The sequence below is a fragment of the Neomonachus schauinslandi genome, chromosome 4 (genome assembly GCF_002201575.2).
Source record: "Neomonachus schauinslandi chromosome 4, ASM220157v2, whole genome shotgun sequence".
Taxonomy (NCBI): domain Eukaryota; kingdom Metazoa; phylum Chordata; class Mammalia; order Carnivora; family Phocidae; genus Neomonachus; species Neomonachus schauinslandi.
This window is the reverse complement of record NC_058406.1, coordinates 142,919,846-142,931,790: the sequence shown is the minus strand read 5'-3', so window position 1 is coordinate 142,931,790 and position 11,945 is coordinate 142,919,846. Positions and strand designations below refer to the sequence as shown.

The following is an 11,945-nucleotide window of genomic DNA, read 5'->3' as shown; positions in this document are numbered from 1 at the left end:
GAGATCAGCATTCAAAATAGCTCTATTTCTATCTGCAAATAGTTTCAAATGAGTTTAAAATAATATCTTAAGAGAAATACTAATGTAATCATTTAACTTATTTAGCAAGGGAGATTCTAAAACACTCTTTTGACCTACATCCAAGTCAGTTTCATAGATTTGTAGCTAGAACATCCTGTGCTGGTTACACTTGACATGTAATAGGTGGTAATTTGATTCTTTGATTGTGAAGCAAAGAGCTAAGAGATATGTGTCTGTATGAAATTTATAAAGTTACCACCAAAGAGTTAATGGCTCTGGGTCAGTTTAAATGTCCCCAATTCTATAAATTCAGCACTACTTTTCTCAATTCATAGAAATCACAAAAAATAAAAGTGAAGTATCTCTTTCCCCCAAGGATAAGCAGAAAAGAGACTTGCCAAAAAATAAAATTTATCAAATGATGTGTTAGATTGGCTTTGCTTCTAGTGTGTAGATGGAAGCACTGACCTTAGGTTGAATTTAACGAAGAATAAATAAAGAGGAAAATACTTTAATCTCTTGTATTTTTGTTTCTTCCTCAAAGTCAGTTGACATGTACCGGTAATCAATCCAGGTGAAAATGTAAGATGCTCAAGTTATTATGGCCTAAGAAATCTAAATAAATGTCAATCTGCCTGATTAAGCGAATTATTGGATGCCTTAACAGGAGCCTCTGACATCAAGATTTACAAAGAAACCTCAAAAAAAATCCAAGCATTGGGGAGTCCTTGCCCAACTGACATGATCAAATAGTTCTTCGTGAAAGATTTTCTCCAAAGAAGTAGGAGGGATACACAGATTTTCTACATTCATCTGTTCATTACAGATGACATGCCTGTTCATTATGAAGTATACACCAAAATAAGAGGTTTGGCACTCTTAAAATTGTAGCACCAAGAAAGAAAGAAAAACAACAGCTACAGAAAGTCTGAGAGGAGTGTATCTGGGGGACTTTGTAGAGAGCCAATAATAATAATGGTCATGAATCCAGCACCTGGCCTATTATGGTGAACTTTAACTCCCGAGCACTATCAGGGAAAGAAATTCTTACAACTCAGCTAAATCAGTCACACTTACCTTTAAGTGAAGGCCCGCCTCCTGGAGCAGAAAACAAAGAGTGGAAAATGAATCTGACAGGACAAATAGCTCATACATACCTACCTCATATCACAAGCAAAATTAATTGCAGGTATATTATCAATCCAAATGCAAAAAGTATGCAGACAACAACATATTAGGATATCTCCCATCCCTCATGCATAGAAAGATTACTTAACAACCAATTATAAAAAAAAAAACAGATTGAAAAATTGGATTCCTTAACAACTTATGAAAAAATATGTTGGAAAAACTTAAGAACTCTAGTCCCCAAAAAGTCACTACTAAGAAAATGAAAAATCAAACATGAGAATGTGAGAAGATATGTGGGTTGGCGAAAAACCTCGGGAGTTTTCCAGGTGAAATCTGAAATTTTTCCCCATAGGCGGAGGGCAAGGAGAGACTGAAGAAAGAAGCAGGCCACTCCAAATTAGAGATACCAGATTAAGAAGCTAGGGAACTTACTTAGGAGGTTTGTCTTGGGCAGCCCCACAGCTAAATACCCACACCCGCCACCGGCATCTTAAAGCTTATATAGAGGCCTTAACTGGCTTCAGTCACGTGTATACCATCCAGGTGGTTTCAACTACGCATTGCTGTCTCCAGCTGCGTCCTTGAATACCGCTCCAGCTGGAAATGGAGGGCACGTGGAACCAACATTCCAAGGGTGGGGGAGGGGTGAGAAGCCTCTGATTCCCCAGGTGCAGCTCTGGGGTCAACCAGCGGTCATGTCGTCTTGATGACCTCCTCCAACAATTTGTAACACATAGAATTGACAAAGGTACATATCCAGAGATATACAAACATTACTCCAAAAATAAATTTTAAAAAGCATAACCCAATACATGTGTAAGAAAGTTGAACAGGCGGGGCGCCTGGGTGGCTCAGTCGTTAAGCATCTGCCTTCAGCTCAGGTCATGATCCCAGGGTCCTGGGATCGAGCCCCACATCGGGCTCCCTGCTCAGCGGGAAGCCTGCTTCTCCCTCTCCCACTCCCCCTGCTTGTGTTCCCTCTCTTGCTGTGTCTCTCTGTCAAATAAATAAAATCTTTAAAAAAAAAAAAGAAAGTTGAGTGGGCATTTTACAAATAAAAAAGATCTCTAAATAGCCAAAATAAGTAAAAGCAATCAACTTTATTAGTACTCAGGAGAAATGCAAATTAAAACAAACGGGATACTGCCATGCACTCATCAGAAAGGTTAAAATTAAAGAGATATCGAATGCTAAGTATTGGTGAGGATGTGGCACAATGGAAATTCTTACTGCTGGGTGAAAAGTTAAATCGAGATAATTTTGGAAAGCACTTTGGCAGTATCTACCAAATTTGAATATATACACACACCTTATAACCCAGCAATTTCACTTTTAGGTTTTATCAACCTGACAGAGAAAGGTCTGTATTGTCATCAAAAAAAAAAAAGAATGTTTACAGTATCATTGTATTTGGCATAGCTGCAAACTAGAAACCCAAATATCTCCAATAGCAGAACTAATATATAAGTTGTGGTATATTCATGCAACGGAATGTTAAGTAGCGAGAATGCACATAAACAATTGGCACACAGGTAAAAACCAAAAACAGAAGAATACATAGTGTGTGATTCTACTTATATAAACAAAAGTAGCTTAGCTGTGGTGTTAGAAGTCAAGATAGTGACTAGTTTCATAGAAGGGAAGTCACAATGGGAGACAAGCAAGGCTTCTGGATTCCTAGTGGTTTTGTTTTTCACCTGGGTGGTGGTTACACAAGTGTATTCATTTTGTGATAATTCATGATTTGTGTCCATTAAGAAGTCATACATCAAATAAAAAGTTTTAAAAAATTAATGGTGCGTGAGCAGGAATTTAGGGAAGCCTCTCTGAAGAAGCCAACCCTCCAAAGATCAGGAAAAGCACATTCCTACAACAAAGAAGTAGCTAGTGCAAAGGTTCTAGGTCAAAAAACCCCAAGGAACAGAAAGAAAGCTGCCGTGGCAGAGCCTGGGTTCAGGGGAGAGCATGTTTGAGGCAGAGCAGGCAAGAGCTCCCCTGCAGCCAGGGTAAACTGAGATTTTATACTAAGCGTCATTTATTCTGTCTTCAAACAAGGATAATTTTACCTCACAGTTGAGAAATGTAAGGCTTCAGAAGAAAATTCAAGTTAAAGGGATTGAAGTTGAGAATGAATTTATGAAAGCGTAATAAATAGTTTTATGTCCAATAAACAAAATAATAAAATTGATCAAGAACAAAATAAATTTCTAAGCTTTTCCCCTTGAAGTCCTTTGCAATAGAGCTATATCTCATAAAGACCCTGTTATTGCCTCTTGGTTTTAAATTATGATCCCAAGAAATAGTCGAATTGGGAAGGAAACAACCTTGACTAATTAAGTGACCTTAGGCAAGTCAAAACTTCCCTGAGCTCTCAGTTTCCTCAATTATAAAATGAAGTGGTTAAGGCGTATCTTCTAAGGTTTCCCAGCTCTAAATTCTATTATTCAAAGTCACTTAAATTCTTGCTGCTTTAGTTTTTTGTACAAGAACAATATATTAACAACTGTTACTGCATACCTGAAACATTTCCTGGAGGTGTTTTCATTTATTAATTATAAGATTGGTGATATTGTTACCAACCATCCTCACTTTAATTTACTGAGTACTAACTCTTCCATTAGGTATTGGAAGCAAGACCCTTCAAGAAGATACTAAGTAAAATGACAAAGTAACAATTCTTAAGGTGAAACATTGATATGGTTATAGCCCCAAGGTATATCATTAAATATAGTGACTATTCATCAATAATGTCTCATTCAGACTTCCTAAAAACATTTCTTTCTTAGGAAGAAATTTCAATCAATTGATATGCTCATAATTTCTCTTTTCTAGCTTTCTCTTCTATGCTTACAAGTTTTTCTTCCTCATTCACCATTTGTAATAGAATACAACAATGAGTGGGCACCTGGGTGATGCAGTTGGTTAAGTGTCCCACTCTTGGTTTCAGCTCAGGTTCTGATCACAGGGTCCTAGGATCCACACTCAGTGAGGAAGTCTGCTAAAGTTTCTCTCTCTCTCTCTCCCTACCCCTCACCCTTGCTCTCTCTCTCCTCAATAAATAAATCTTTAAAAAAAATAAAAATATTAAAATATATATATAATAATGAAGCAAACACTAAGAGATGATTAATAGAAGAAAAATGTGTTTAAAAAGCCCAGTATGATTGAGAATGTCAAGGCCACTTATTGCAAACCTACAACATTACCTATTTATATACACAATTTAATGTAAATTATGTACACAATTAACTCTGAATGTAGTTAAGTGTTTCCATATGGGGCTCACAGCATATATAGTCAAACAGGAAAACTAGATTCCTTTGCAGATCTATTCAAAGGAGCTAAGATGGAAGTTGGTCCCCTCTCTTGGTAATTTGAGCAATGGAGACAGTCTAGTGAGCATGTTTATGAGTGATTCCTGTGAAGGCAAAATAGACCTTTTTTTAATATAAGCTCAAAATTATAGCTATATACATTTGAGACTGTGGGTTTATTATTTGATTCTTGGGATGATAAAATAGTCAAACCAAATATGAAATGAAATGAAATTATACACATATTTTATAAGCTTGTTCAGTTTCTCTACCTAGAGAAATCTACTCCTCTTTTAAAGCTGAGATGGAATGAGATTCTCCTAAGTGTCATTTTCTCTGCACTCTGGAGACTGAATGAATTACTTCCTCCTTCACACTTTTACACTGCTGGAATAATATTTTTTATCACATTGCATCGCAAATAATTATTTATAGGTCTCTCTATCCTTCTAGATAATGTTTTAAGAAGGCAAAGGCTGTAGATGGTTCATGTTGTATCCTCAGTACCAAATAAAATGCCAGGCTATAAAATAGGCCCCGGCAAAAGTTTGTTTGAATTAATATTGAGCTCTCTAAAGAAGATAATTCACAAGTCCAGTGAAAAGGAAATATAATGGAAAGGCAGAGTCCATTAAATTTACTGCATACCTTCTACTTCTTTTTTTTTTTTTTTAGGCCCCATAACCATAGGCATGGTTTAATACATAACTCAATGCTACTTCCACAATTAAGATTCTCCTGATTTTTCCAGGTTATAATATCTGCTTCTTTCACTGCACTTCCAAGCATTTTACCTCTACCAAAGCCTTCTCTTACTTGCCTTTTTTTTTTTAATTCTTAAAAAAAATTTTGAAGGGAAAATATCCCATCCTACGTATCTCTTAATATACAATGTCTAACTACCACTGGCCTGGCACATGATACATACTCAGTCCATGTTTGTTAATTAACAATTTATTAGACTTGAAAATAATTCAAAAGATCATAGATTGCATCATTTCCATTGTAACCAAGATGAAGGCCAGAGCGGTCTTAGGAGCCTTTTGTCTTCCTGATGAGTCCTTCCATTATGTCCCACTGCTCCTTGGTAACCTAACACAAACAGAAAAAGGCAATTTTATATGGTTCTTACATATTTTTAAAGCTTGGTATCTTAGCTGCTAATATTATATTATATTCATAAAATGGTATTACCTTCCTCAGACTGTTGAATTCCCCTGAAATAAATACTTCCTCTCCACCATCAAATCTAATGACCTGGAAAACAAAAACAAAAACAACTCTGAAACTAACTCCTTTTAAAAAGTTTCTGAACCATTAGCCATTTTCCCATCTTAATTGACTAGAACATCTCCTTGGCACTTTCAATCAAAACCCAAAGTCTGAAAAGAAAAGTCATGATTAAACCTAATCTGATTTACTCATTTTAGAATCCTCTTTCCCCCATCTCCACAATTTCAAATTCTACCCAATATTAAAGATCATCTGGCATGTCTACCAGAGTAATTGGCATTTGATAAAATTAATTTATCAATGAACAAATTCCATAGCCTAAACAATCTATATTAATATTTTTATATTATTTACAGCCTAAAAAATATTTTAAATCATATTTATATTCAATATTGTCAGGAATGGTTCCACAAAATGCCTTCTCACCCCAAATCCACCTCCCCAAAAAGTCAAGAGAAAACAATACTTACTGCCCCATTAATCCAAGAAGCATAATCACTACAAAGGAAAGCAGCAAGATTTGCAAGTTCTTCCACAGTTCCTAGCCGACCACAAGGAATTCTAGCAATCACTTCTTTCTCAAATGTTCCGGTTGGGTCAAGACGACTAAAGGCACCCTTAAAAATTAAGAAAATAGTTAGGTTGCACTAAAAAATTTTAAGAAACAAGTCTGCATAAAATGGAATATTACTATGGCAGCCTGTTCATACCTCAGGCCTTGTAAACAACAGAGAATTTTGCCAAATTCTTCCAGAGTCACTTCAGCTCAAAACAGGTCTTTTTACCTAATACTGACCTAAAAAATCACCAGAAAATATAACCTTTTTACTTTCATCTATAAAATGAGATCTGTCTTGGGCGCCTGGGTGGCTCAGTTGGTTAAGCGATTGCCTTCGGCTCAGGTCATGATCCTGGAGTCCTGGGATGGAGTCCCACATTGGGCTCCCTGCTCAGCAGGGAGTCTGCTTCTCCCTCTGACCCTCCCCCCTCTCCTGCTCTTTCTATCTCATTCTCTCTCTCAAATAAATAAATAAAATCTTTAAAAATAAATAAATAAATAAATAAATAAATAAATAAATAAATAAAATGAGATCTGTCTTTAGCTACCTCACAAAATTGTTGTGAGCATTAAATGAGAAAATGTATATGATAGTACTCTGAAATCCATACATGCTTAGTGTGGGGGATGCAGTGGTACTAATGTTGTTTGACTGAATAATCCCAGAAAAGTGACTCAAGTAGGAAATCTTTAAAAGGAAATTCCTTTTCTTCTTTCTTCTCAAAATAATTGGAAAGGAAGAAAACAAGTATGTAGGAATATTAAATTCAAGTAGATCCTTGAGAAAAAAAAAAAAAAAACCAAAAAACCCTGTAACTAAATTTGCCAACCAATGTCTGCCTTCTGTTAATGATGTGAAGGTGCAGACCAAGATGAAGTATGCATATGCACTGATTTAAAAAGGAAGAAGAAGAAAGAAGAAGAAAGAAAGAAGAAAGAAGAAGAAGAAGAAAGAAAGAAGAAGGAAGAAGGAAGAAGGAAGAAGAAGAAGAAGAAGAAGAAGATTGAATTTCTCTGTACCAGTGCCTGGAAGTCTAGGTGACAGTTTTCTTCAATAAACAGGTGAGAGACAGAGCAAGCTCTCAGGAGGCTCCTTGTGAGCCCTCCAGCCCTCCTGCCCTCCCTGGGCGGATACAAACTAGCAACCAATCCTGGCTCTGTCAGGATTGCTATGGAGTTTCTACAGTTCCGTTTCCTTTTAATCTCTTTAAATCTACATGCTTGTTACTTGTGTACAACGGATACCTGTATTGCTACACTGTAAACTCCTTGATGGCAAGTACTCTGTAACAAATGCACCTTCAGTACCTTCCCACATAGCAGTCCCTCAACAAGTATATTTTAAATAAATAAATAAAATGCAGGTGATCTCTCCTGGAGATTGAGGTCCTAAAAAGAAGCTTCTGTGACTCCGGGTTTCTCTTCAGAGAGTGCTCAGCACAGGGCTGCCCTGAATCATGTGTTTTAATGTATGCTTTTTTTTTTTTTTTAAAGATTTTATTTATTTATTTGACAGAGAGAGCCAGAGAGGGAACACAAGCAGGGGGAGTGGGAGAGGGAGAAGCAGACTTCCCGCGGAGCAGGGAGCCCGATGCGGGGCTCGATCCCAGGACCCCGGGATCATGACCTGAGCCGAAGGCAGACGCTTAACGACTGAGCCACCCAGGTGCCCCTAATGTATGCTTTTGAGTTATTTTTCCATTAATGTATTAGATTCTTTATTATTGGAGTGTCAGACAAGATAATCAAGATTCACTCACTCAAGTAGTTCTTCTTCCCATTTTCCACCCTTTAAACTGCTAAATAATGTGGCCATGTCCATATAACACCCAGAACTACCTACAATCCAAATGCTCCTCAGCACTATTTTCTAACGTAATACAACTGTACATATTTATTTATAAATTTATTTATTATTTAAAATTTATTTAAAATAAAATAATAAAATTTATTATTTAAAATTAAGATTTTGTTAGATTAAATATTTATTTATTTATTTATTTATTTATTTATTTATTTATTTATACAACCAGAACAAGTTATCATACTTCACCTAGGCCTTCGGAGCTACAGGTCAGTTGGGATTGTAAATTCTTGCTTTACATAAAAACAAAAAGTAAGAGTGAAGTGATCTGGGGCAATATGAGAGAACACAGAACCTGTGGGCCGTCTGACTATAACAGCACTTGTGATCATTATGAGTTGCAATGAGTATCTGTAAGCATTACTGACTATAGGAGAAAAGCATGCCATCAGAAAGATTTGTAATCAGAGAGACATGGGAGTTAAATGACATGCATAATTGAGTGTTTGCAAGTGAAAGGCACAGACATGAGTCAAAGAAAATGCTACCTTTGGCAAGACCAAGCCTGTATGATAACTTTCTAGAACATCTCTTAAAATAAAAATATACTTACATTTCTATGAACTAAAAAAGAGACGTCAATCAAAGTAAGAATCCATAAAATATGGTGAGGATTAAGAAATATAGGTTAATAACAGATTACTGAAGCAAATCAGATGAAATACCAAAATGGATGGCACAAAAGATCCCAGAAGATTAAGAGGTTGAAATCGATCTTATCAAGAAGTTACATAGCTGTTGTATTCCTGCCCACCTCCTTATTTATATTGGATAATGGCAAAGCCCTCTACCCTACCACTAGAGATCCAAACTCAGGCATCTCTGACAAGTCCTGCACACAACAGTCAGAATATTTCTATCAATATTTTATTCCTTAATCATTCAGGAGATAACAGGCATACTAAAACTTACTTTTGTTTTTATAGGCCCTGGTTGAATCACATTAAATCGCAGTCCATATCTACCCCATTCTGCTGCAAGAGACCTAAAAATTAAAATAAACACCACTATTTTAATATTCTAAAATATTATACTATATGTCAAAAATACTAATAATCCAGACTCACTGCATGCTTGCTATATGCCAGAGACTACAACCCCAACAAGTAGGTACTATTATCATTCCTCATGTTACAGACAAGGAAATTGAGGCACAGAGAGATTAAATCACTTGCTCTGAGTCATCTGGCTACTGACAAACCTCAAGTGGTCCAGTTCCAGAGTTTGTGCCTTCAATCACTCTGCTGTAATATCTACCATTTGCATCTTAGTGTCCTTAATCACAATGCTATACTACCTACCACTTACATTTTAGAACTAAGTCTAATATCAAAATACATTTTTAGAATAAGTATCATAATTTAGCATAAAGAGGTGAGAGAATCATGCCCCTCCCCCACATTTTCTGGAGTTCAGTGCAACATGTACTACTTATATATAGTACATTGGATTACAATGTTTGCAACATCATGAGTACTTTTAAGTAAGAGATGGATTACATAGATATAAAATATTAACCACATCCATGTTTAATGAGGCTTTAATACAATTGCTGCACGGCACTCAAAGGGAAATAGGAATCTAACAAAATCTTACTAAACGTCATGAAGCAAAATACAACAATAATAGCAAACATGGAAACTTCAAGCAATCTGTTTTAAAAGCCTACTTGATAGACAGGTCTAACTTTTATTATCTAAACTCGTTTTAGGACTTTATACTCATATGTATATCTGTGTGTATATATACTGAATCTAGTTTTAAAAAATGACTTAAGGTAACAACTTTTAAAAAATACATATAACGTAAATGAGGAAGATAAAATCGTTTAAAGGAAAGAGAGGACACAGACAAAAGAAGGAAGCAGGAAAGGAGAAAGGAATTGAAAAATGGATAAGGAAAGATAAAGGAGCCAAGAATGGAGCTAATAACTAAATGTTTTGTGGCATTCTATACAATCACAATAGGTGGGTCACAAATTTGCATCCATTCTTTCCAAGATGCAATGCAAAAAAGGTAAGCCCTAATCAGTTACACACTTTGCAGTGCCCGTAAGGGAAAGGCAAGGTAATTTCTCAGGAAAAGCACAATTGTTCCTGATAAAAAAATCAGAAAAATATTTTTTTCAATAAGACTTCTAAAATGAAAATTGTATAATACAGTAAGACAATACTGTATCCTTGCAATAGATACAAAGAGATAAGTCTTATGAAACTGTAAGATATCAATTAATATAGTCTGACAAGATCACTTCAAAAACTCATTCTATAGGATAGGGGGCAAGTGCTCCAAGTACAGTCTGTTAATCTATCTTAATCCATGGATGCATTTTAGAGAATGGGTGGACTGCATCTCTTTCAGGCAAATCATACATAAAAATTGCTTCTGAGTGATGCTTTTGGCAGAATTCATGACTATACCTCCCCTTGGCACGTACTTGCAGTGCACCTGCTTCAAACTGCTAGGGAAGCAGCAACTTCAGGTCTTAACAGAATTACAAGCTGAGCACAGTTTATGGTATCCTGTGAAAAACTGAGCAACCTATTAAGGAAATCTGCCTAGAGGAAAAGCCATCCTATCTCTGCTCAGAGGTGCAACAGATACACTTTTTCCAGTCCTAGTTCTCATTGAATTAGCTTATATTCTGAAGAACTACCATAACATGATAAGAAATCCACCTCATTAGCTTGTTTTGCATGTTGAGATGCAAAGCACAATATACCCAATATATGTTAGCCATTATGTTGTTAAATCAACAGATGCTTATTGTGTATTTACTATGTGTTAACATTTGTAAGTGTTATTTACCCTCTAAGGAAGGCAGTCTCTGCCTCTCAAGACAGCAGTCCTTCTCTCTCAAGGGAGGTTAGCTTAGTTGTATAATAAACTAGTTACTCTGCTGGGACTTGTGTAATGTGCACCCTGACTGCTTACAAAAAAGTACCTAAGTCTAGTGAGAGTAAGAGGGAAGCCTTCCTGGAGGAGGTGATATTTGAGTTGACACTTGAAGAAGGATTAGGAGTTTATTGTGGGAAGCAAGGGGGAGGAAAAGAGGATGGGAGATAATAGGGTGTAGGATGGAGAAAAAAGACAGCCCAGGTAAATGGGCCAGTATGAGTAAAGGACAAAGGTACAAACAACATGCAGTATTTGGTGACCTACAAGGCCTCATCCAGTATGACTGTGTCCTATAAAGTATGAGAAGAGGACTGACGGGAACTCAGGCTGGAAAGGAAGTAAACATTTACCAAGTATCTACTCCATGCAATATGCTATGCAATAAAACAAAACAAAACAAAAAACAAGCAGCACAGAATCACAGTTCTTTTTTTTTTTTTTTTTAAAGATTTTATTTATTTATTTGACAGAGAGAGAATGAGAGAAAGAGAACACATGAGAGGGGATAGGGTCAGAGGACGAAGCAGACTCCCCGTCGAGCAGGGAGCCTGATGCGGGACTCGATCCGGGGACTCCGGGATCATAACCTGAGCCGAAGGCAGTCGCTTAACCAACTGAGCCACCCAGGCGCCCCAGAATCACAGTTCTTAAAGGACATGACATTGAAACCTCTAACAAGATCAAAGTTCCCAACAAGACAAATACTGATACTGTACAAATGATGCCAAAATAGTCAAGTTCTAATTCCTTATTTCCAATGCCACCTGACATTAAAAAAGTAATTACCTCTATTTACACTAAGATTCCACTTCTAAGTATAGTAATATGTCTTTTTATCTCAAACAAATGTGTATTACTGATTTCAATGTTGAAAAATACTTTGGGACTACTGGAAGAAAAGAACAATGATGTTTTGGCAAACACT

The 11,945-nt window shown here is 36.4% G+C and overlaps 1 protein-coding gene across 1 annotated transcript in view; it reads right to left on the bottom strand.

Moving 5' to 3' along the window:
• Positions 1–5,404: 5,404 nt before the first annotated feature.
• Positions 5,405–11,945, bottom strand: part of DECR1 (2,4-dienoyl-CoA reductase 1) — a 45,120-nt gene continuing 38,579 nt past the window's right edge. The window contains exons 7-10 of the mRNA XM_021688219.1: positions 9,035–9,107; positions 6,170–6,316; positions 5,661–5,723; positions 5,405–5,558 (exon numbers count right to left, since the gene is read on the bottom strand). Of these exons, the coding sequence (XP_021543894.1) occupies positions 5,499–5,558; positions 5,661–5,723; positions 6,170–6,316; positions 9,035–9,107 (343 nt within the window). The 3' untranslated portion in view covers positions 5,405–5,498. The remainder of the gene's footprint in view (positions 5,559–5,660; positions 5,724–6,169; positions 6,317–9,034; positions 9,108–11,945) is intronic.